Genomic DNA, 25,842 nt, shown 5'->3' with positions numbered 1-25,842 from the left:
AACCGATCAATTTTGGTCGGTTTTTTTAATATTAATTTTTATTTATATTAATTGAAAAACCGACCAAAGTTGGTCGGTTTCTTGAAATATAAAATTCGCGGGACTCAAAAATAGTTTCCCGCATTTTTGCGCCAAAGAAAACCGACCAAAGTTGGTCGGTTTCGTAAAAAAAAATATATATATTTTGAAAAACCGACCAACTTTGGTCGATTTTTTGTTCGGTTTTTTTACCTACCAAAGTTGGTCGGTCGACCTTGATCGGTTTTTGTCGAATTTCTAGTAGTGTAACCACCAAAGAATGTGGTGCAGTGAATGAGACTTTACTTCCCTTAACCAGAGGTTTTGGGTTCAAGTCCTGGGTATAGAAAAATTCTTGGTAAGGAACGCTTTCTTCCCGAATGGGATCCTACGCGGCGTGAATCCGAATATAGTCAAACTTCAATACGAGTACCAGACACCGGGTGAGAAATCAAAAATAAAAGTTAAAACCTAGAACGTAATATTCTGTTCATAGAACTCGGAGATTGCCCTTTTGAAAGATTTTGGGATACGGCAGTGACCTCCGTACATCCCTTGAATTAGTGTTAAGAACGAATTTTGAGTCTGTAAAGGCACTAATAAAAAAGGCGATCGATATTGGTCGGTAATTGGCAAAAATCGATCGAAAACTGATCGATTTGTGATGGTCGGTAATCGTGTGGTTGGTAGAGCTAAGCGACCAACTTCGGTCGGTATTTTTTAACCCATTTCGGTAATAATATTCCACAAACGGCCAAAAAGAAAAAAATGTCGAAAAAATGGACCAAAGTCAGTCGGTATTTTTAATTATGTAAATAAAAAATGCACCATCTGAGAATCGAATTAGAGTCTGTACTGCGGCAGGATACTATTCTACCACTAGACCATTGGTGCATTTTGGTTTAAGACTTTCTTTTATTTTATTTATACTCTTTAATTGCAATTTCGCGCAAAAATTATTGACCTATTTTGGTCGATTTTATTAAAAAAATAAAATTACCCGACCGAAATCGATTGATTTTTTAATATGACCTTTTTGAAAATTAATTTTAAATAAAAAACCGACCAAAGTTGGTCGGTTTCTTGAAAAATAAATTTTGTCGGATGCAAAAATAGTTTTTCATATTTTCGCGCCAAATAAAACCAACCGAAGTTGGTCGGTTTCATAAAAATAAATTAAAAAATAAAGTATTTTTAAAAATCGACCGACTTTGGTCGGTTTTTTGACCTACCACGATCGGTTTTGACGAAATTTCTAGTAGTGAGGATTGCTGAATTGGGAAAATACTTAAATTTTTTTTATCTATTTTGGTTATTTCTTCTGCACATATTTCTTATGGTGTTTGAAGTGCCTAATCTAATTTATGAGTCTATTAGATGATCTATCGCAAGTTTCCTCTGTGGTTTCATGATATTTGATAAATGAAAAGATGTAATATGGAGAACATATTTTAATGTATGAAATATTGGTGAATTTGTTGAATTTTATGGTGAGTTCTCTAAAGAATTTATCATATGCATGTACGAAATATAAAACCCTTGAACGAGTATTCTTTTACTTTCTAAAGAATTTATCATATGCATATACGAAATAGGTTGTTAATTCGATTCTATTGCACAGGATCTTATCCGGAGAAATATCCTTGGGTGATCGGAAAATTTAGTTGGCTATGGTGGTTAGCATGTAAACTTTACCAGTAACAGAGGTTAAAGATCTATTCCTGAAGCTTGCTCAGGTGTTCCTCAAATGCATAATATTGTTTAGTCACTAGTCACCACGTATGTGAATTCTTTCATTCCCAAGGAAATATTTTGTAGCACTACATTGTGCTTATTTATAAAGTTTTCAACCTTCTTCTATTCGGCCTTTTTCATTCTTTTTTTACTTCTTTAATTGGTTCTTCATCTTACAGGATAGAGAGGAATAAGAAAATTCAAAGAACTGTGTGAGAAATTACAAACTACAACAATTAAAGGGTAAGGACTTCAAAGTAGCCATATGAAAGCCTCTTTGTGGTCTTGAGAGAATTACTGATACTTTCTAACGTTGAATAAGACAATTATAAGTTTTAGAATATAGTTAGTGTTTTAAGTTGATGTTTGGTTAATTTTTTAAAATATAAGTTTTGCACCTTTGTCAGGTTATAGTTGTTAAACTTTGTATATTCTTTTTGGTTACGGATAAAAACTCGAGGATATTTTGGTTTTTTATTTGGTTATTTTTAATATTCGAGTATAAGAAATTATTTCCTAAATGAGGTACTTTATGACTGCGCGAAGTGTGGTTATGCATACTAGTTGCATAGATAATATTGGACGAGCTCATGCGGTGAGCGTCGGGCACATCTTAAAGCACATATGTGTGGTGGTCGTTCGGGCAGTTCGGATTGAATAAGAAAATTTCGGTTTGGATTTTTGATTTTCGAGTTGAAGAAAGGACAATCCAAATCCAATCCAAATAAGGTCAAATTGGATCGGTTTTTAAATTCGGTTTAGGATTAATTGGTTTGGATATTTTGAATTTTCGGTTTTGAGCTTGTAAGTTGAGATGTTTCTTCTTTTTAAAAAAATGAATATCCAAATGAACTACTCATGTTAAATTGCCTAAAAAGTTCCTCATTCTCACCGCAATCATCCAAATAAAGTATTCAAGTAATGAAATTATTATCAAGAAAATGCAACAAAAGACATTAATACGACTGATAAGAAGTAGCTATAGTAAAATAATATCCAAATAGAAAGTATTATATCAGTAACTTAGTAATTAATATTGAATATATGAGATAATATCTAATGGGTAGGGTGTTGAACTTATTAGTTATTACTACTGACATATGGTTAATTGACTAAATAAAGTATAAAAATTTTGAATTTTTGGATATTCAAAATTCTGAAGTACCAAATCCGTTATCCAATCCGAAATTTAAAAAATTTAAAAATCAAAGTCAAACTCAAATCCGTAATCAGAAAGTCCAAAACAAAAATCCAAAATTTTGAATTTTGATTTGGATTTCGGGTTCCCAAACTATGCCCACACCTACATATATCCAAACACTTAAAAGCGTAAGTAGACAAGTGCCTCACACGATTTCTTCAAAAGTATTTTTCAAGTTTCTCACCCCTAGAGGAGTCTCATTTGACCTTACAGTACAACTAATTTAAAGCGCTCCCCTCACATAAAACTTCAATCCTAAAAATACTAGGTTTTTACATGGAGGTAAATATATATTTTTGGTAAATTAAAAAAATATTCTTAGATTCTTTCACACTATATGGCTTAAGTCCGCCAGAAAACTTCATATCCTTGAGAGAATCTTCCCATATTATATAATTTTTTTCATATTTATTTCCTGAACATCTTCAATAGATATCCTGGTGGAGTTTTGTGATCGGGCCAGATGAAATTTCGGTGAAGTTTTGGAAGAGTGCGGGCAAGGCAGGCTTGGAGTGGCTCACTAGGTTATTTAATATCATTTTTAGAACGAAGAAGATGCCCGAAGAGTTGGGGTGGAGCACGATAGTTCCTGTATACAAGAACAAGGGTGACATCCAAAATTGCAATAACTATCGGGGTATCAAGCTGCTTAGCCATACTATGAAAGTCTGGGAGAGAATGGTAGAGCTAAGGGTGAGGAGGATTGTGTCTATTTTCGAGAACTAGTTCGGGTTTATACTGGGGCGTTCGACTACAGAAGCTATCCACCTTGTTAGGAGAATGATGGAGTTGTATAGGGAGAGGAAGAAGGACTTGCATATGGTGTTCATCGACTTAGAAAAGGCGTACGATAAAGTTCCGAGAGAGGTTTTGCGGGGATTGTTGGAGGCTAGAGGTGTACTTGTTGCCTACGTTAGGGTGATTAGGATATGTATAATGGAGCAAAGACCCGAGTGAGGACGGTGGGTGGGAACTCGGACCATTTTTCAGTTATGATGGGATTGCATCAGGGATCGGCACTCAGCCATTTTTTGTTTGCCCCGGCGATGGACGTACTGACACGCCACATCCAAGGGGATGTGCCATGGTGCATGCTATTTGCAAATGATATTGTATTGATTGACAAGATGCGAGGCAGTGTGAATACGCAGTTAGAGGTATGGAGGCAGACCCTAGAGTCTAAAGGTTTCAAGTTAAGCATGACCAAGACAGAATACTTGGAATGTAAGTGCAGTGGTGAGACTCTAGGAGGGGAAGGGGAGGTGAGGCTGGACTCGCAGGTCATCCCTAGGAGAGGAAGTTTTAAGTACCTTGGGTCTATTATTTAGGGGGATGAGTAGATTGATGAAGATGTCACACATCGTATTGGGGCGGGATGAATGAAATGGAGACTCGCTTCCGGTGTTTTATGTGATAGGAAGGTGCCACCGAAACTTAAAGGTAAGTTCTACAGAGTGGTGGTCAGACCGACGATGTTGTATCCGGCTGAGTGTTGGACAATCAAGATCGTTCATGTCCAGAAGATGAAGGTAGTAGAGATGAGGATGTTGAAATAGATGTGCGGGCACACCAGGTTATATAGGATTAGAAATGAGGTTTTTCGCGACAAGGTAGGTGTGGCCCCTATTAAGGACAAGATGCGAGAAGCGCGGATTAGGTTGTTTGGTTATGTGATGAGGAGGAGCACAGACGCCCTGGTAAGGAGGTGTGAGAGATTGCCATTTGGGGGCTACAGAGAGGTAGAGGTAGGCCAAAGAAGAGATGGGGAGAGGTGATTAGGCAAGACATAGCGCAGCTTCAGCTGACCGAAGGCATGACCCTTGATAGGAAGGTACGGAGGTCGAGGATTAGGGTAGTAGAGTAGGTAGTCTAGAGTGTTCATAACAGTAGTATTGACATGCACTCTTGCTTTCTGCTGGTAGTAGTTTTTTATGACTAACCGTTGTTTTCTTTCATTGTTAATCACCTTACTATCTTGTTGTTTTTATTCTGCTTTTATATGGCTTTTTGGTGTTGTCTCTTCTTGTTTATATTTTCATTAATGTGGTGCTTATACTTTCCTGAGTCGAGGGTCTATTGGAAACAACATCTCTATCCTCCAAGGTATGGGTAAGGTCTGCGTACACACTACCCTTCCCAAACCAATGGTGTGGGATAATATTGGGTATGTTGTTGTTGTTGTTGTTGTTTCAATAGATATTTGCAATCTTCAATAATAGTCATAAGAGGGTAATACTTCGATGAGTTACTTGGAGTTAAACATGTGCTAGACTACTTTGATAAGTTACTTGGAGTTAAACATGTGCTACAATATTCATTTTTAAAAATATAAGGGTGTTAAGAAACTAAGCTCAAAATAATAATATGAAATAAGAAAATAGACAACTCATATAGAGAGAAAGGGAGAGCTTTCTTATTTTTTTCAAGAATTTTTCAAATGCGTACAACATAATCCTTAATATCTCTATTTATACGGATACAGTGAGGAATACCAAAGGTTGTAATGAATATGACATTAACCATTAAGATCATAGAAAAAGATCATTGGGAGGTTATAGAGGTGTGGGGGTTACAAGAATTACTATGAGAATTAATGAGGTTAAGTTTATCAAGTACAAAAGTAGTGGAAGTAACTTTTTTAGTAAAAATTACACTGGCCGCCCTATTTGATCGCCCTCATTTAACCTATACCCACTTTTTAATTTTTTTTAACTTGTACCCATTGTTTAAACAACTTCAGCCCTTTTTCTCATTCTTCTTCTTCTTCTTCTTCTTCTTCTTCTTCTTCTTCTTCTTCAGGTAACAGTGATTTTATATGGTGTTTGTGAACACATTTTAAGGTAGTTTATGATGTTTTACAGTGGTGAGCTATTGTGGCGCTTTATTTTTTACTATTGCTTAGGGTTTCTTCTTTTTCTTTTAGCAGAATGGCCTAAATGACACATATACTTGTGCCACTTTGTCATGTTTGTCCCCAAACTTAATAATTTGCCAATTAAACACTTACATTCCTTCAAATCGTGTATAATAAATGCTTATGACAGGAGGCTATTAGTGCATGTAATACAATCTCCTCCATGTCGGTTGCCACGTCAGAAAATAACAATGTGTAGATGCCATGTCACATGGTAGATTAAAAATAATTAAAATCAAAAATAAAAATAAAAATAAAATTCAAACATAAAAATCATCTATTCTGATCGATGTTTTTCCCGTTTCCTCTTATCCTTACCCCATTGTCTTCTTATTTTATGTTTCTACTATCATATGGGTTTTAGATCCAAAACTTTGGCCGGAATTTTCGCTGGCAGTGACTTTTATATAGCCGGCGATGTTCAATGAAGCTAACTTTGGCGATTTGTTGAGCTTTTTAGTCGTTGTTCGGTATCAATGCCATCGGAGAAACACCACTAACCCCCACCTCTATGCCGCCACTTTCAACAACCTCCGCCAGAGACTACCTCCGACCACCGGGAATTCTCGCCGGTGATTTCTTTCTCATCTCCAATTATCTGGTGCCTTCTCTCGCCTGTGTATGCCCCAATCTAGAAATTGATTACAAAGAGAGAAACAAAATCGAATTTTGATTACAATTACACATGGAACAAAAACTAGAAATTGGGGTTTGGGGAATTTGAGGAGGGAAATTTAAGGTGTGATTATCCAAATCTGTGCTCTATATATAGAGAGAGAAATAAAATCAAATTTTGATCGAATTTAGTAGTGAAAAGGTGATATCTTTTTTTGAGTGTATGAGGGTCGAGAGAAGGGGATGAAAAGGGGGAAGAAAGGGAAAGAGCGGAAAAATGCAGGTAAGGATTTGCATTTGTAGGCGGTAATTAAATCAATGATTTGCACTAAGGAATTTGATTTAAATCTCATATCAGTGTTAAATCAAATTCATTGTTTACACTCGCTTTATACGCATGTATTTCACACATTTTGTCCAACTCAGCTGATTCAATGCCACATAAGCTTGGTCAATGGTCAGAAACGTTTATTATACACTGTTTGAAGGAGTGTATGTGTTCAATTGGCAAATTATTAAGTTTGGGGACCGGTATGACAAAGTGGCACAAGTATAGGTGCCATTTAGGCCATTCTGCCTTTTCTCTTTTTTAATTACAAAATGGATTCATTAGATTTATTGTTATTTTGACAAATTGATGATTGGGGGTTTGTTCTTGATGATATTTGGAGGTTATGTTTCAAATTTGAGCACATTTGGAGTAGATTTAAGTATTAAATTGTATATTGGATTATTAAAATTTGAAGAACAAATTCTGTTTCTGGGTAATTTGCACTTCAGGCCTATTTGGCCTTAAGTGAATGAAAACGTTGGTTACACTTCAGACCTTTTGGCCTTAAGTGCATCTGAATTGCAATTTTTCACTTCAGACTTAATGTCCTTAAGTGCATCTGAAGTATAATTTTTCACTTCAAACTTATTGGCTTTAAGTGTAGGAAAACGTTTGTTGCGCTTCAGATCTTTTAGTCTTAAGTGCATCTGAAGTGGAGTTTTTGGCCAAAAACATCCCTCAACTATGGCTCAAACCCAAGGTACATCCTTATGTTACTAGATTGAACAAAAAATATCCCTTAACTATTCCAGAAGATGCAACAACCATCCTTCTGTTTAGTTTCCGTCAAGAAACTAACAGCATAAACCAACACACGTGACTTCAACCCTCAATCTCCCAAATGTGACCCTCAGCCCGATCATCTTTCACCTCCATGAAACTAAGACTTCATAAACTAAACTTTCTTTCATTTTGAACTTCATAAAATAATATAGAGCAAAGTCAGACGAAGAAAAGATTAAAGTAGGTTATTCTCCTAAACCAAATTAAAACTCGTGACTTCCCCCTCAATCTCCTGGTCAAAAGTAATGCTCAGAACTTTTAATCACCACAGGTTGGTGATGATTTATCATGAAAACAACTCAGGGAATTTTATATTACTTTAATTTTGCAGTACTTCAACTTTATGGGTATGTTTACAATTCAGAGATTATGATAAGATGAAGGTTCTTTTGAGTCAAATAATACAACCAGAAGTCTACTACATAAACGAACTAAAATATGCTAAATTTAGTTCACTCAATAATGTGACTTGAAATTCACACAGAACGTGCACAAAGCATTTTACCAAAATAGGTAAGTGGCATCTCTGGCTTAGCAGATCTTAATCATTGTATAGTTATTTCCTAAATTTTCTTAGCAAAGATAATAATCTCTTTCAAGATGAAGAAGATGTAGAGAACAAAAACTAAACTAATCCCACTCGTCAACTATTTTAACCAATTAAAACACTGCTGGAACAAGAAAGAAGAGAAAGATTGCAGACTTGACTTTAATTTTACTTTTTTTTCATGAAGCATAACTACATCTTAGGAAGGCAAATTGTGTCAAAGTAATAGCTCTTTCAGTTTTAATGACCTAAAACTATGAAAGAGTTGGAGTTTAGAATGAACAAATACTTCAATTTTTCAAATTACAAAAGGAGGGATAGAACATGGAAATTATGGGGAAAAGTCACGTGCTTGACATGTGTTTTGGTTGATATCGTTAGTTCTTGACAAAAACTAAACGGAAGAATGGTTGTTGCAACTTCTAGATTAGTTTAAGGGATGTTTTTGTTTACTTTAGTAACACAAGGATGTGCCTTAGATTTGAGCCATCGATGAGAGGATGTTTTTAGCCAAAAAATCTCTGAAGTGTAATTTTTCACTTTAGATTTAATGGCCTTAAGTGCATGAAACCATTAATTGCACTTCAGACCTATTTGGCCTTAAGTGCATCTGAAGTACAATTTTTTCACTTCAGACTAAATTTTTTTAAAATTCAGACCTGATAAGTCTGAAGTTGATCGTAAAGTAGATAGACATGGAATTATTTTTGCAAAGTGGGTATAGGTTTAATTGTGATCCCAAAATCAGGTAAAGATGTAAAAGCACCACTTCTTTAGGAGTTATGAACCTCCACCATTGATGTTTGGCTAAAAATTCATATTTTTGCATATAATTTGCCTTGCATTTTGCCTCGATTTTGTTAACTTTGGTGTGAATATTTGTGATTCGAGCTTAATAATAGTATTTATATGAGTAAGAGTCAATTAGAAGTGATTTGAAAAGTTTGCATGCAAAGTGAAGTAAAAACGGAAGAATTTGGAGGAAGTATAAGTTTGGTGTGCATGTTCGTGCCAGGCACCAACCAAAATGTCGTTGACAGCAGGCTAAAATATTCACTATCCAGGTTGGCGCTAGGCGCCAAGCAAGACGCTAAAGGGCGAATTTTGTCCTAATAGCTCGGACTTGGTAATTTCAACCCAACATGTATAAAAGGGGAGGAGGAACATACTTTGGACCAAGGTAGAGCACGGAGCCGCCGTGGAGGCCGGAATTCATCAGATTCCATCTTTCTTCCATCAAATTTAGTAATTTTTACGTTTCTTTTGATGAATTGTTGTTTTGATACCATGTCAATATGGAGTTAAACTTCACGTTCTAGGGCTGTGGTTGTCATGAATATTGAAGTTTATTAATTATATTACCGTTAATACGAGTTATCATCTTTGGTTGTTTCTCTAAATTTGTGCATAATTGCTTAATTATTTGCCCAGTAGTTGAGTTCTATTTATTATCTATTTTATGTTTGGGAAAGCCGTGATTAGATTAAAGTAGAATTAGAGAGAGCTTGTTTTTGAACCCGTGGCTCGGGGAAAGATTTCGCGGTTAGGATAGGAATATACCTAACAGTCTTGCTTAGTTGAATACCGTATTATATTTGTTCATGATAGATTCAATACCATAGGAATATATGATTGATATATTATGGATGGACGGATAGTATTGTGGAAACATGCTATTTATATAAACGATTCGGTCAACTAGCAACCATAGATAATTCGGATTAACAGGTGTAATTACGAAATCAATAGGATTGACAAACCAATCACAACATTGGAACTCCATCTCTTTTGATTAAAATCCAACCACAATCGCTTGCTCCTAATTAATTTAGCTAATTACTTATTTAATTTTCACAAATAGTAGATTAATAGAAAAACAACACTCTTCATTATCTTGGACAGTAAATTGATTTTAATTTGCTTAGTTAATAATTAATCTAAGTCTATGTGGGTTCGACATCCAACTTTCGAATCATTTTATTACTTGATAGCCACGTATACTTGCGTGTACTTGAGGAACCAACAAGTTTTTGTCGTCTTTGCCGAGGAATTAGTTATTGATTGTTTATCTAAGTTAAGCTTTTATTCGTTATTTGTTCAAGTTTTAACTTTTAGTTTGCTTTATTTGTGTTAACGTAGGCTCTTCTCTTGAATGCGGAGGAGTAGAAGTGCGAACAACCTCCTTCCACTTGATCCTAAAGTAGAATAAACACTTCACAGGTTAAGGAGGGAAGTCGAAGCCAGAACTAGAACAGAAGGAGAGTTGGACATCGTAGTTCAACCTCAACTACTAGAGATGGCAGGTAATGAAGAGCGACCTGTGATCGAGTCCGCAAGGCCTAATCTTGCTAATATGATACATGGCATCTTGGAATGAAATTATTTGAATGATGGCTATTCTTACTTTGATGATCTTTGTCCTTATTGTGGAGGACCCCACTAGTGGAAAAATTATCAAAATATTTTCGGGAGGGAGTTCGGTGCACCATCTCAATCTTGAGTGGAATATTTGTAATATGTGTGATGGTAAAGATGGCTATTGGGATGGTTGTCCTAATTTATTTTATTATTTTTTGAGCTCTTATTATGATGTTTCTGATAATTTTTGTGAGTTTGATAGGAACAAAGTGGAGAATATGGAATATGATGCTCAAACTATGGACCTGTTGAGGCAATCAGTGGAATAAACTGTTGAATGCCGAAAAGACTTTGAAAATCTCAAGGAAACAATCAAGAAAATGGAGGCTAAAGTGAGTGAAATGGTTGAGTCGTGTACGGTCCAACAGTCAATTGTAGAGGACAGTGGTCATGAGTTTTGTGAAGTTGAAGAAGAATTTGAGAGCCAATCTGTGGAGCAAGAAGTAAAATTCCAAGAAGTACATGATATCGAACGTGCTGCCTATATTAGGGATATATTGAAGCAAGTAGCAGAGCAATAGGATGAACTCGGACAAGCTATGAAAAGAATGAGTGCATCAATCACAAGAATAAAGCACGTGCTGCCTATATTAGGGATATATTGAAGCAAGTAGCAGAGCAACAGGATGAACTCAGACAAGCTATAAAAAGAATGAGTGCATCAATCACAAGAATAAAGGCCAATGAATAAGACTTTACTGAAGAGAGCAAGTTTCAGCAAGAGGAAAATTTTAAAGAAGTGGAGATTTTGAGCCAAACTTGGCTAATGAAACAAGCTGAACATTTAGAAATATATGAGGCTCAATGTGAGGAAATTACAGATGGGATGAAACTCTTAACAGAAGGAAGAGTTGAACTGGGATAAGAGATTGAAAATATTGGCACTATTATTCACGACTTGGGAGATCAATTGAATGCAAAGGTTGATCCGTCCACGCCCAACAAAATAGTTATGAGTTGTGTGAAGCTGAAAATGAGCTTATACGCCAAATTGAGGAGCTAAAAGTGGAGAGTCAGTCATTCAACCATATTTTTATTGATGATGCCGAAGTTGAGAAAATTGCATTAGAGTCAAGTGAGGAAGCGAATAATATTATTATTGATGACTTTAGTGCAAGTGAAAGTGAGTATGTCAAAAATGAAGCAGTTCTAGAGTTGGGGCATACTGGTCCTCACTCCATGCATTTTTCGACATTGTGTTTAGATGATGATATAAAAATTGAGTCACCCGAGCCTTTGGAGGAGCCAGTGGACGAGGAACAAGGTGCTTACATTCTTGAATTCGTCATGCCAGAGAGAAAGAATTACATACCTCATCTGAAGGCTAAGAAGTGTAGAATGCGATGTTGGTTACTTGGCCCAATTAGATTTGTTTCACCACCCCAGGATCATAGCAGAAAACTTGAAGCCAAATTGGGAGCCCAATTCATAAGTTCGGGGTAGAGGCACAAAGTAGTTCATGTCATGCCATGACGTTAAATTAGGCGCTTGTTGGGAGGCAACCCAACTTTACTGCTTTCTTTTATTTTTATTTTTGTAATATTATGTTTTGTAGTGTTTGTTTCTATTTTGTCGGATTACAAGCATAGGAAGCAAAGCCATTGGAAGAGTGCAAAAGCGAGCTAGATGGTGAGAACTAAGTGTGTGGCACCCACATAAAGGATCATGTCCGGGAGAAGTCTGAGTACCCTGTTAGCCGCTATTGCTTCGGCCTTGGCCTTTCAAGGAGTTTCTTGTCCACTCTCGTTATTTATTTATTTTGGATTTATTTGTGCATTGGGGACACTGCACTCTTTTAAGTGTGGGGTGAGAGAATTCCTCTAGATAATTAGTAGTAGTATGTTAGTAAAAAAATATTAACTTCTTCTTTTGATTTTAGCTTCTTCTTTTTATTTTCGTTGTTGTGTAGTATTTTAGTAGCTTAGTTTTTTTAAATGTGAAAAATAAGAAAAATCGAAGAAAAAAAAAGGTAGAAAATTAGACTTTTCCCGATGATGGATCTCCTAGATAATTTTCTTGAGGGATTAAAGTCTAAACAAAAATCCAAAAATATGTCTTTTAGTTTCTTTTAGCAATAATCCCCCGTGGGTTTTCTTTATGCCTCGGTTCTTTTCCATGGGATGTAGTTTGAACCGGATAATAGTTTTTTTGTTTTATTTTCTTAGAGTAGGACTTAGGAAAAAATGAAGGAAAAAAGATGAGATTCTTAGGCGCCCTTGACTTGTTTGATAGTAGCATATTTAGGCTTTGGCATGTGTAGTATCTTCCCTATGTTTTGAAATTGATCACGATGCCTTTATAAATTGGATTGCATGTCTCGTGACGCCTATGTCTCGTATTCTTGACTTATATTCCCTTTGTGCTTAATACTTAATATATTGTGGCTTCGTGAATACTTGCATTAGTTTGAGAGTCGGAATGAGACCGTCCTTAGTGAGTCATGTGCCATGTGTGAAGTGAGATTTTTGTGTAGTCCATGTCATTGTACTTGTGTCTAGAACATGCCCGGTATGTGAGTCGAAGCTAAATTTTAGGTGAGGCTCGGTTTGAAAAATGATTTTAGGTTGTCTTTGTTCTTTTTGAGCTTAATGCAGATCACAAATAAAATTTGTCCCTATTTAACCCTTTTGAGCATATAGACTTTTATTTGGCACCCACATTACAAGCCTATTCCCGTTTGTTCTTAATTGACATTGTTTTGATCCTTTTACCTCTTCAAGCACTTTAATTGTGAAATGAGCGCTAAATAAAGTAAGGAGGGAATTTGGGTAGCTTTCGAGTGGAACCAATGAAAGGAAGAAAAGTGCACTTGTTTTGTAAAAGAATACACCATTCGCGGAAATTATAAAGAAAAAAACTGAAAAAAGAGAAGGAAAAATATAGATGAATAAATTGACACGTTGTTCTTGCTAGTGTGTATGAATTAAAGTAGTGCCTAAAGAAAGAGGAAACATTGTTAGGGGTGATTTTAGTTGTGAAATTGAAGTTGGGATTGAAGAATTTGCGCTTACAATTCATTATGAGATGTGTTAAAGTGCTTATGAGGGTTATCCATTATTCCTAAATATATCCTTTTTCATCCCTTAGCCCACATTACAACCATAAAAAAGTTCTAATTGATTTTAAATTGTAGTGAGCCTACATTAGTAGAGATTTACATTAAGGGCAAGCCTATGGTACCAATTGCGTACATGTGACTTCTTTTGTGAGAGTGAACGATTTTCTTTGATATATGTGAGCCCTTAAAATATATTTGAGCATTTGATTTGAATGTGTGGATTCAACTTACTATTTTATTCTTGTTGTGAGGGCACGTGGTTTCATGATGTATAGGTAACATTATTAGACTTCTCTAGGATGTTGGGTGTTCAAGCTATGAGTGCATTGTGACACTGAGTCGGTTTTAGAGGCTAGGATTTTTATAAGCATGTCGTCTTTGTTGTGAATATTTTTGAAGAATGACATAAGTTAAGGGAAGTATAAGTGATTGCATATGCTACAATTTAATTGTTGCTATCAACCATAATCATTGGTATAGTGTGCTTCAAATGTGTAAATATAAAGTGCTCAAGAATAGAGTGAATTTTAGGTTACTCGAGGACGAGCAAGAGCTTAAGTGTGAGGTGGTGATGTTTGGCTAAAAATCCATATTTTCGCATATAATTTGCCTTGCATTTTGCCTCGATTTTGTTAACTTTGGTGTGAATATTTGTGACTCGAGCTTAATAATAGTATTTATATGAGTAGGAGTCAATTGGAAGTGATTTGGAAAGTTTGCATGCAAAGTAAAGTAAAAACGAAAGAATTTGGAGGAAGTATAAGTTTGGTGCCCAGGTTCGTGCCAAGTACCAACCAAAACGTCGTTGACAACATGCTAAAATACTCACTGTACAGGTTGGCACCATACGCCAAGCAAGAACGCCAAGCAAGACGCTGGAGGGCGGATTTTGTCCTAATTCGGTTGGGACTTGGAAATTTCAACCTTATATGTCCCCAACATGTATAAAAGAGGTTCTAAACCCATTTTGAGAGAAGAAAGAATATACTTTGGACCAAGGGAGAGCACAGAGCCACCGCGGAGGCCGGAATTCACCAGATTCTATCTTTCTTCCATCAAACTTAGTAATCTTTACGTTTCTTTGGATGAATGGTTGTTTTGATACCATGTCTATGTTGAGCTAAACTTCATGTTTTAGGGTTGTGGTTGTCATGAATATTGAAGTTTATTAATTACATTACCGTTAATACGAGCTATCATTTTTGGTTGTTTCTCTTAATCTGTGCATAATTGCTTAATTGTTTGCCCAGCAGTTGAGTTCTATTTATTATCTATTCTATGCTTGGGAAAGTCGTGATTAGATTAGAGTAGAATTAGAGAGAGCTTGTTTATGAACTCGTGGCTCGAGGAAAGATTTCGCGGTTAGGATAAGAATATGTAGTACCTAACAGTCTTGCTTAGTTGAATACCGTATTATATTCGTTCATGATAGAATTAATACCATAGAAATATAGGATTGATATATTATGGATAGACAGATAGTATTGTGGGAACATGCTATTTATATAAAGGATCCGGTCAACTAGCAACCATAGATAATTCGGATTAACATGTGTAATTACGAAATCAATAGAATTGACAAACCGGCCACAATATTGGAACTCCATCTCCTTTGATTAAAATCCAACCATAATCGCTTGCTCCTAATTAATTTAGCTAATTACTTGTTTAATTTTTACAATAGTAGATTAATAGAAAAATAACACTTTTGATTATCTTGGACAGTAAATTGATTTTAGTTTGCTTAGTTAACAATTACTCTAAGTCTATGTGGGTTCGACATCCGACTTTCAAGTCACTCTATTACTTGACGGTCACGTATACTTGCGTGTACTTCATAACAACCATTTTATAATATTTCATAACAAAGGGGAATTTATCATTTAAAGCAGGGAAAAGGGCCAAATATACCCCTCTACTTTCATATATTATCTGCATTTAATCTCATTTATATTATCGGGCCAAATTTACCCCTACCGTTATACTATTGGGCCAAATTTATCCCTACAATCAGCAAACTTTTAAAAATATCCCTTGATCTGTTAAGTAATCCAAAATCTCCCAAATTTCTTTTATTTAAATCACTTGTTGTTCTTCTTGGTTCACTATTTTAATTTCTCAAAAATTACTATTGATGTGAATGATTTACTAGACTATACAAATTATTCATAATTTTTTTTATTACCAATGCACCAATTTCTCTTTTTGTAATAAATAAAATTAATTTAAATTTTTATTTATTTGTCAAACATATACACACTGTAGAATTTAGTGGGTCTAATTATTGTGTATTATATGCAATTGATCATCATGTATGTACATATATATTCAAATATATTTTGTCATTGCCTGGTTAGTATAGAGTTCGATCGACTAACTTAAGAGTACAAAATGTGTAGGCATTTAATTAAAATAAAGTTGAATTAGACAATATAAAGTCTCCGAGTAACTTCAACTTCAATCACTAATACTTGCAAAGTCTCCGTACATTTGGTGCAACGAATTCATTAAAATTGGGATGTTGTAAATACTTTTAGAATTTAAAAAAGTTACCTAATTTAGATTTTTCAATTTATTATACTTTGTTTATTCGGTTGTATTATTTAATATTTTTTTTCTAATTCAGAAAGTAGGTAAATGTCAATTATTTCAAAAATAGTGGACCAAGAAGAACAACAAGTGATTTAAATAAAAAGAATTTGGAAGATTTTAAATTACGATCAAGAGGTATTTTTAAAAGTTTGTTGATCGTGGGGTAAATTTGGCTCCATAATATATTAAAGGTTAAATGTATACAAAGTATACAATTGTGGATGAAATAGGTAAAAGATGTCCCCTTTTGCTAACTGTATAGTATTTATCAGTTCTAGTCTGAAGTTAAATCGGAGATAAGAATAGAATTGGAGCAAGCGATGGAACTAAGAAACGAGAATAAGAGCTCAATTCTCCTACTTCACAATGCTATGATCGTGACAATGGATTCTCAGAGCCGCGTTTACCGAGATGGCGCAATTGCTATCCAAAACAACTCAATAATAGCCGTCGGCAAATCCCCCGAAATTCTCCCTCAATTTTCTTCTCTCTCCCCTCAATTAGTCGATCTCAGCGGTCAAATTCTCCTCCCAGGTCCTTACATTCTCAATTACCTTTTGATAATAGTTATGAATAATGAGTTTTCACTGTCCTTAAGATATGAGATTTTTAGTTAATAACCTACTGTAATAGGTGCGTGCAAAAGTTAAGTTTCTTACAATTATAACATTATAAATAGTTATAAATAGACACTAGTACTTATGAGAGTAAAACCCTTTCTTTTCTTCCTATTACATTTTTTTTGAAACATTTCTTAAATATTTTGTAGCGTATAGGAAATTGTGATTTGCCATACTCTCTAGGAGCATATATTATTTAAAATTTGTAAAATGAAGTTAGAATTGAGTACAAAATTAGATTTTTCGCTCCATTATAATCCTCTGTGGGTGGAGTAGTAGTCTATTAGCCTACTTATGAAAATGTTGGACAGGGTTCATAAACACGCATGTTCATACATCTCAGCAATTAGGGAGAGGAATAGCTGATGATGTGGATTTGTTGACATGGTTACGTGATCGCATTTGGCCTTATGAGTCCAACATGACTGAACAAGATTCCTTCATTTCCACTTTACTCTGCGGAATCGAACTTATTCACTCTGGTGTAAGTGCTATTGGGATCATACTAGGCTAAACTATATACACATTGCATATAAATATTTACAAAATCACGTCACTTATAAGGTAATTGCAGGTAATTCCCAATGATAAGCATTAATCTGTAACCTGCAAAAAATTGGCAAGTAACATGTTATAACTGGTTAAAGTACACTGAGAGTGTAAAAAAATTTACATTGTTAGTGCAAATAACTTAAAGCCGGATAGTTTATGTTGTTATTGGAAACAGGTTACATGCTTTGCAGAAGCAGGAGGGCAGCATTTGTCTGGAATGGCAAGTGCAGTTGAAGTATTAGGCTTGCGCGCGTGTTTGACCGAGTCTATTATGGATTGCGGTGAAGGTTTGCCAGCTTCATGGGCCGCTAGGACTACTGAGGAGTGTATCAAGGTTGGCTAAAAATTCTAAATAAACCAGCATTGTGTTGAATTTTAGTTGAAGATATTGTATAGTTTTCACAACTTTTACTGCGCAATCTCTCATGTTTGGTCTTTACTAAAGTTTGAAGTTTCACTTTTGAAGTGTGTTCAATCAAATCTTCAATTATTTAATTAACAGGTTCTGTTGCTTTCCAGCATTCTTATTGATTCCTTTTTTTATTCTTGTATTGAAATCATTTAGCTTGAAATTTGCTTATTAGCCTTGAAACTGCCAGTAAAAGCTTAGCCTCTCCATGGTAATGTTATTTCAGATTTGCTAATTCGAAATTTGTATATTCACTGTGTAATTACAAGTTGTTGCTTAGAGTTATGAATGTAGTGTTATTTCAAGGGTGCAGTCGCAGAAGGATCTGTTTATGAAACACCACAATACAGCAGATGGACGTATCAAAGTATGGCTTGGGATAAGACAAATTATGAATGCAACTGATCGGTTACTTACTGAGACAAGAGACACAGCAGAAAAACTAGAAACAGGGATTCACATGGTATTTCTCTCTGTCTCTCTCTCTCTCTCTCTCAACTACTATGTGGAATAAGCTATCTATGTAAACAAGGTTGCAATTGATGAAACAAAGATAAATTGAAATCTTTAGTCACAGTCAGACTGAACTATGTTGATGCTTTTGACACACATAATATGAATTATTAAAAAATGAAAACTAGTATACTGGACGATCGTCTTCAGCTTTACTGATCCTGTATGTTCCTCTCTGCTACTAATAAAATTAAGGAGTTGCCCAAAAATAGATATAATAAGTTTTAGCTTGAGAGTTTAGCTTGCCCTTCCGTTATGGTGGGTGTTATTAATGGCCTTATGCTTTTTCACTTACTACTCTTTTGTATTCTGGAATCCAAATTAATATGTTATTTCGTATATCAAAAAGGATGCATTCCATTACAGTTGAATGATAAGCATTTTTCTAAAGTCAACCTCAATCCCTCACCCCCGAGGTTCCACTGCCCTTAAAAGGCGAAAAAGAAAAAGAATGTTGTGTACAGGGGGAATAACGTCTTAAAAGGATTTATCAACACCACTGGAGCCTTAATGTCTCAACTATTCAGCATATTGCAGAGATACCCCACGAAAACCAACTGATTGTTGAAACTCGAGGAGTTGATCATGGAACTGTTACACATCTCGAGAAGATCAAGTTCCTGCAGAATAATTTGCTGGCAGCACATACTGTTTGGGTCAACGAGGAAGAGGTAAGCTTCTTGTCTTTTTCTGAGATCTGTCTTTTCTAGTTGGCCTGCTTAATTTGTGTATCTTTTTCAAGTTTGTTTATTGGTAGCATGGCTGGCAAAAAGCGAGAGGAAAAACAAAAGGAACTAAATAGAGAATCGATTGAGGGAGCGAAAACGACCACCTGCCGTGTATACCAGCTCATAGGATGGACTAACATTAAAAGTAAAGAGGCTAGGGACAGACGTTCATACTTGATATGGTTGTATCAAGGCATATGAAAGTGTAGTAACATAAGTGATGGCTAGCTGCCTGTTGAAAATCTGGTGAAATAGAAAAACTTTAGGTTAAGTTTCAAAGACTGTATCACTTGACGACTTTGTCATCAACACATCCTGCCTACATTGCATTTCTGCTAGTGTTACTAAACTGATGTACCCGATTCCTGACCTCATCAAAAATGCCACTGTCATTCCTGACAACAATCCTTATTCAACCACCCATGATCTTTAAATTTTCCTGCAAACTCTTTGAGATTAAAGTTCCTCAATTATGGCTGTCATAAGATGAGTTAATAATACTTATTGGTTCATTGCTTGAGCAAGAAAAGTACTTTAAGTTATGCCAGTTCAGGTTTGGCTTCCGTCTTGGTTCAGCTTAAAGAAGAAGAGAGTCAAATATCTACTTTGCAATTCTCGCCACATTACTACATGACAGATCTAACAAAGAAAATGATGAAAAAACACTAATTAGTTATTTTTAGAGTAACAAAAGCAAATTTTCAAAGCCCCTTTTTGTGAATAATTATACACTTATTTGATATCAAGTAAACTAAAGATTGCTGAGCCAAACTCTATGAAAGCTCAAGAAAATTTGGAACTTTTTTTTTTACTTAGCCTGCAGTTCAGTCTGGTTGCAGCGCTAAGAATATCTCCATTGTCATGGGGACTAACTTTTATCTGACTTTTGTATGTTTGAGCTGCTTATGTCTTTTGCTGATTTTTTTTCATAAAAAATGTTCAACGCTAATCTTCTTTCAAATAATTATATCGCGTCGCTACTATAATAAGCCATTGTTTTTCAAATAACTATATGTCTGCTGCTGTTCTGTCAGGTTGATTGTCTCTCAAAGGCTGAAGTCAAAGTGTCACATTGTCCTGCTGCTGCAATGAGGATGCTTGGATTTGCCCCCATTAGGGAAATGCTTAGTGCTGGTGTTTGTGTATCCTTGGGTACAGATGGTGCTCCATCAAACAATAGGATGAGTATTGGTACTGATATGTTTGCAATTCTTAAGTATTGCCATTGTTCAACTTCCTTGTTATAGTTGTCTATGATATTATTGGTACTGTGTTATTGTCACCTTTAAATGTCTGATTGCATTTCTTTGTAATGTATAGAAACGTCAATGATCTAAGATTCTTCGCATCACATCTTTCCAAGTTTGGCAGATTCCTTGTGCTAATCCTGCATTCCTGCATTCCTGCTTCTCATTAGCAAAATTCACATGCTCTCTATTATCTATTTATTGAGCTACTACATTTATTGAGATGCTCCACTAGTCCACTGTTATTCTGGTGCAGTTGATGAGATGTACCTGGCTTCTTTGGTCAACAAAGGTCGTGAAGTATTTTCCAAGGGAACCACTGATCCTACAGCTTTGCCTGCTGAAACAATCCTCAAAATGGCCACAATAAATGGTGCCAAGTCTGTACTTTGGGACAAAGAAATAGGCTCACTCGAGGTTGGAAAGAAGGTTGGACACCTTGCTTCTGCCTATGTGTTATTCATTTGCTATAGTTTCTTCTGCTTCTGATTCCAGAAGCATGAGAGATTTTCCTGCTGTCCGGTCTCTTCATACAGGTTTACTTATAGTGAGCTACTTTGCAGGCTGATATGGTTGTGGTCAATCCTTCTTCCTGGTCCATGATGCCAAATAATGACTGGTATGAGATCATTTTAATGGAGAATAAGCACGCTTAAAGATACATTATTTCTTGTAATTCATCTACTAGTCTATGTATTTCTATTATGTGATATGCATTCTGAGTGCGAAGTACATTCTAAAAGTTGCACAATATCAGACTTTTTAAATCAGTCCATTCTCCTCCAAAGCAAGTTGACAATCTTGGATCTTCACTTTGATTGACACAGTTCCTCAGTTGCAACTCATACTAATTTTTGAGGTCCTCTAGCACAAATGTTCTTTAAGTACAGGCATCTTTCTCAGGTGAAGTTTTGCCACTAAGCTAGCTTAGCCAGTGCATAAGCTTCCATCTTCTTATGTATTTTTCATCCAAGGCTATACATCAATAGCCCTTCAGGTCAGTTTTAGAAAGTTTTGAGTCCAATTGCATTGCTACTACTCTCTCTATCTCTTTCTAATCTAGCTGTCAGTGGTCCTTTTTCCCTGTTATACTTTCTGTCTAGATGATTTCTCTTCAAACACTTCCCTCTCAACCATTATGAGAATTTGTCCATATTCATGAGGATCAATTAAACATGACGTTGCATTCAAATCCTAATCGTAGTTAGCTACTGTATTTTAATAAAACCCCTTCGTTTTTTTGGGTCTTTTTTACCTTTCCTTTCTTCAATTATGGAGAATCAAACCCCTTGGCAATTTTTACCTGCAGCTCTGACTGGGTTCCGTTGTGGTATTGTAAATTAAATGAAACTGATACAGGAACAATTGTGCTAGGAAACCAACTGGCTTTAGTATGAAAATCCTGGAATTGTTTTCTCATTGTCAGCTCATAATATGAGAGCACTAGAACTCTCCAGTGTGTGATATGTGGTTTATGTAGTAATTTGACTTTCTTTTGGATGTCGCTTCATTGGCTGTCATTTCAAAACCATTTATGGTTCTGTATTTACAATCGGATAGAATTGTACTGCAATTGGGTGAACTTGAGGTTTCTTGAACTATTGCTTTGGAATCCGAGGTTCACCTTTTTTTTTTCCTTCCACTTTCATTTTCCGTTTTCTATTTTTTCTTGTCGGGAGAAGTGGAGGAGGTAGCTACATAGCTTCCTTCTGTATGTGAAATCGAGGTTTCTTGAACTTTTACCTTTGAAATGATGGTTTGGCTATATTAGAAATGTTACTTTTTCACTTTCTTTTGATGGTTCATAACATCTCCTGTGTAACAATAATATCTTTTCTTCAACTTCTTCTTTTGAGGGTTCATAACTTCCCTCATGTAACAATAACATATTTATTTTTATTCTCTTATCTTTATTTCTATTTTCTTATTTTTGCTTTCTAGTCTACTTGTAGTTCTGCTACCAATAACTGGAATATGGTTGAACTACATACATTGACTATTTTAACTCTAGCATGCTAAGCTAAGCTGTCAGCAATCAGTGGATAATATTACCTTGTAAATTATTATGCAGTCTGTATGCTTGTTCTCTCTATTCTTGGTTTCTTTTAATATTGTGTAGTTTCAATTATTCCTGTTTGATCATATCATCCTCTTTAGTGATCACCAGAATGTTACACTAGCTTCTTTTGATGACTTTGCAGCATTTCCAGCCTTGTTTATTGCATGAGAACTGAGAATATCGTCTCTGTTATGTGCAATGGCTGTTGGATTATGAAAGATAAGAAAATTATAACCATAGACGAGGTATTGATAACAACCCCTTTTAGATGCTTAATCGTACTTTTTCATTTACTTTGTTAGGTTAAATATCATTATGTGCTGATGAGTTTGACATAGGTATTTTTTATGCACAGGAAAAAGTTCTATCAATGGCCAAGCATGCCTCTGCTGAACTTTTAAAGAGAGCAGGTATCCAGGTTCCAAGCAGAATGAATTTTCTGTAATCGCCTCATCTTGGATGAACGGCCCTCAAGATAAATGTCAGTATCTATTTCTGTTGCGACTTCCTGTGTAAAGTTGTTGTATAAATAAGAATTAGCATTGTAATTGTGTTCTGCAACTTCTAGCTGATTCCAAGGTCACTCTACTGCTTGTTAGTGCTGCAGTTGTGTCTGTAGATGGTTGAATGGTAGATAAATGCGAATACAAGGTTCGAACAGAAAAAATGGTTGTGGTTATTAACAATTTAGCTCCGGCTCCCTTAATAGTTATGGCAATAATTAATAATGTTAAGCGTCACATTGGTCGAGGAATTTGTTGTATGGTTTTCTTATATGATATTGGGCAATCCTCCCTAGTGATTGAGTTAGACTAAATGTCTTTTTCTTTTAATTAGACTAAAGATCTATTTCTTCACATGGTAATAAAACTAGACCCCTCAATCCTTGTTCTTGTGTTTGGGAGCCCAAAAGTTCATTTCTCCACAAATAATATTAGTTAGCAAGTACAGCGCATATTTGATGCCTTGAGAAAATTATTATTAATTGGTGCACATTTCCTTGTGGCAATCTGAAATCACAGTCGAGAAAGATGTATACGAAAGTGCTATGATGGAGTTATAACATAAAAATGAAGTATACTTGAAATTTCTCTTCTTAATCATCATTAAAATATCAACTACTAGTATTAGTACCCGCACAATGATACAATTATCAAATTATGATTTGAGTTATTTGGATTATACGTGAATTACTTTAAAATTTAAACCTTCCAGATAAAATTACATATAATCATCAAATATCAATTAAGAAGCAAGACATGAAATTGTTTCTCATATCTCGTAGTGGATAACATATTTTTTTTTTATATATCTGTAACAGCCAAACCCCTTGATCTTTGTACTTGCATTTTATTTTGTGGTCAATATTAAAAAATAATAAATATTTCATGTTGTAATATGTCTTGTTTGAACATATTGTTTTAACAAAATTCCGACTACCACTTTATATTTTAAGTAAAAGTCGAATAAGTCTTATCATTCTATATTTTCACCCTAAAAAATCTCTCTAATCTTTACTTATAGTGATTGCATTATTCATTACTTAATATTGTTATATTATCATGTGATTATTTTTTAGCTTACTAATTGACACAATATTTTGCTTATTACCCTTCTAGTAATCATATATAAATATAAAAAAATTATTCCTAAAGTTTAATGTATTTTTATACTTTTATCTTCTTACTAGAACTCTTTCGTCATTTAACTCTATCAATAATATTTATGAGTATTATACTTATCCTTAAATTAGTTCAAAGTATAAATATTCTCACACTATCTTTATTTTCCTCTTTATATATTTTTACCCATATTATGAAATTTTAATTTGTTTTTTCTATTAATATTTTACCAATAACCAAAATATGTAGTTATGGGGTAAAGTTGGTTGATAACAGGTGGTAGAATGATAAAATGACACGTGAAGTCGAAGATAGACAAAGGATGAGTCGAAAAACAACTAATACTGGATACAGCGTGTGTCGGTACTCGGTACCGGATAAATTCCGAAGGGAACGTAGTTGACGATAGAAGTTCAAAGGTTTGCCATCGGATATCATTCAATGGAGGAATATTCGCTAACATTAATTAAGTGGTCGTTGTAGAGAATATTTACATTCAAGGTATGTCGTTATATATTCATCAATGACGCTTTTATTCTCATTTAAGAGGAGCTTTATCCTAGGATCTTGTTTCCTTACGTAGAGTTATAAATAGCGGGGGTCAACAACCATTGTAAGGACATGAAATATTCAACACACAAAAGCTATATTTACTATTTTGCTCCCAATTTAACATTTTTTTCATCACTTTATCATTATTTTCGCTTATGCTCTAAAAAAGATTGAGTTTGGGCCCATGTTTGTTATCTCTAATTTCAGTCGTCAAATCTTAATTTTAATCTTATTTCTTTATCATTTTTGGAGCAAATCGATTCGCTTGTCTATAAATCACGTTACAAATTCAGTTGTACTGTTTTTGCGGGTAAACACGTGATATCACATTTTACACTTACCATGTTTACAATGGACTTAAAATTTGTTATCGCGGTTTTTTTGTATGTGTTATCGTGGGTTGTAAATCTAATTCTAAGTTTTGAAATTTTAATTTTTAATATATTCTATATGTGGCTTTTTCTGGTTATGCCATATGGCTAAATTAGTTAATAGTTAATTAGTTAATATGTTATATGTGGCTAATTTTAAAGTTGTCACTCGGCTTCAGGAGAGAATTTTTCTCTCTCCTTTTAATAATAGATAGATTCTTTATTATTTTTGAATCAAATCGATTCGCTTGTCTATAACTACGTTACAAATTCAACCGAATTATTTTACGGGTAAACATGTGGTATCACATTTTACACTTACCATGTTTACAATGGACTATAAATTTGTTATCCTGGGTTGTAAATCTAATTCTAAGTTTTTGAGGTTTTAATTTCTAATGTATTCTAAATGTGACATTTTCTGGTTATGTCATTAGTTATTAGTTAATAGTTAATATGTTATACAATATGTGGCTAATTTTAAGACCGTCACTTGACTTAAGGAGATGATTTTTTTCTCTCCCTTTAGTACTCTCTCCGTTTCAATTTATGTGAACTTATTTTCTTTTTAATCCGTGTAAAAAAGAATGACCACTTTCCATATTTGGAAACAATTTTACTTTATGCAATGATTTATAGCCACACAAAATAAATGTGTTTCATCTTACACCACAAGTTTAAAAGTTTTCTCTCTTTTCTTAAATTCCGTACCCAATCAAATAGGTTCATATAAATTGAAATGGAGGGAGTAATAGATAGATGAGTTGCAAGGAGTTGGTATTAAAAATAGTGTAACTTTAGGAATGAACCATATAAATCATGGGTTTCGTCCACAGCCCAATTTTGGGATTTTAGTTGATTTATGTGTTGGTTGACTTGACCATGTTTGACCTTGTATTTGACTTTGACCTAACACACACATTTGGGCAATGATTTCCTTCTTATTGCATTAATATCA

At 34.8% G+C, this 25,842-nt stretch overlaps 1 protein-coding gene and 1 long non-coding RNA gene across 3 annotated transcripts in view; both read left to right on the top strand.

Annotated features, from left to right (window-relative positions):
* Window positions 1–6,554: 6,554 nt before the first annotated feature.
* Window positions 6,555–25,842, top strand: part of LOC138900923 (uncharacterized) — a 32,197-nt gene continuing 12,909 nt past the window's right edge. Inside the window, exon 1 of the long non-coding RNA XR_011412273.1 lies at window positions 6,555–6,624. This is a non-coding gene — a long non-coding RNA (uncharacterized lncRNA). The remainder of the gene's footprint in view (window positions 6,625–25,842) is intronic.
* LOC104119119 (uncharacterized) lies at window positions 16,447–23,079 on the top strand. Of its 2 annotated transcripts, none has more exons than XM_009630541.4 (10): window positions 16,447–16,745; window positions 17,143–17,315; window positions 17,559–17,717; window positions 18,106–18,255; window positions 18,833–18,976; window positions 20,068–20,224; window positions 20,537–20,709; window positions 20,844–20,899; window positions 22,482–22,584; window positions 22,695–23,079. In XM_009630541.4, the coding sequence occupies exons 1-10, from the start codon at window positions 16,532–16,534 to the stop codon at window positions 22,782–22,784; spliced, it is 1,419 nt and encodes a 472-aa protein (XP_009628836.1). In that variant the 5' UTR covers window positions 16,447–16,531; the 3' UTR covers window positions 22,785–23,079. The 2 variants fall into 2 exon arrangements, 1 of the variants encoding a protein (XP_009628836.1); XR_011412272.1 differs by having other exon boundaries at window positions 16,466–16,745; window positions 20,817–20,899.

The sequence above is a fragment of the Nicotiana tomentosiformis genome, chromosome 11 (genome assembly GCF_000390325.3).
Source record: "Nicotiana tomentosiformis chromosome 11, ASM39032v3, whole genome shotgun sequence".
Classification (NCBI taxonomy): Eukaryota; Viridiplantae; Streptophyta; class Magnoliopsida; order Solanales; family Solanaceae; genus Nicotiana; species Nicotiana tomentosiformis.
Note: the sequence above shows the minus strand (reverse complement) of the source record. Positions and strands in the feature narration are given on the sequence as shown.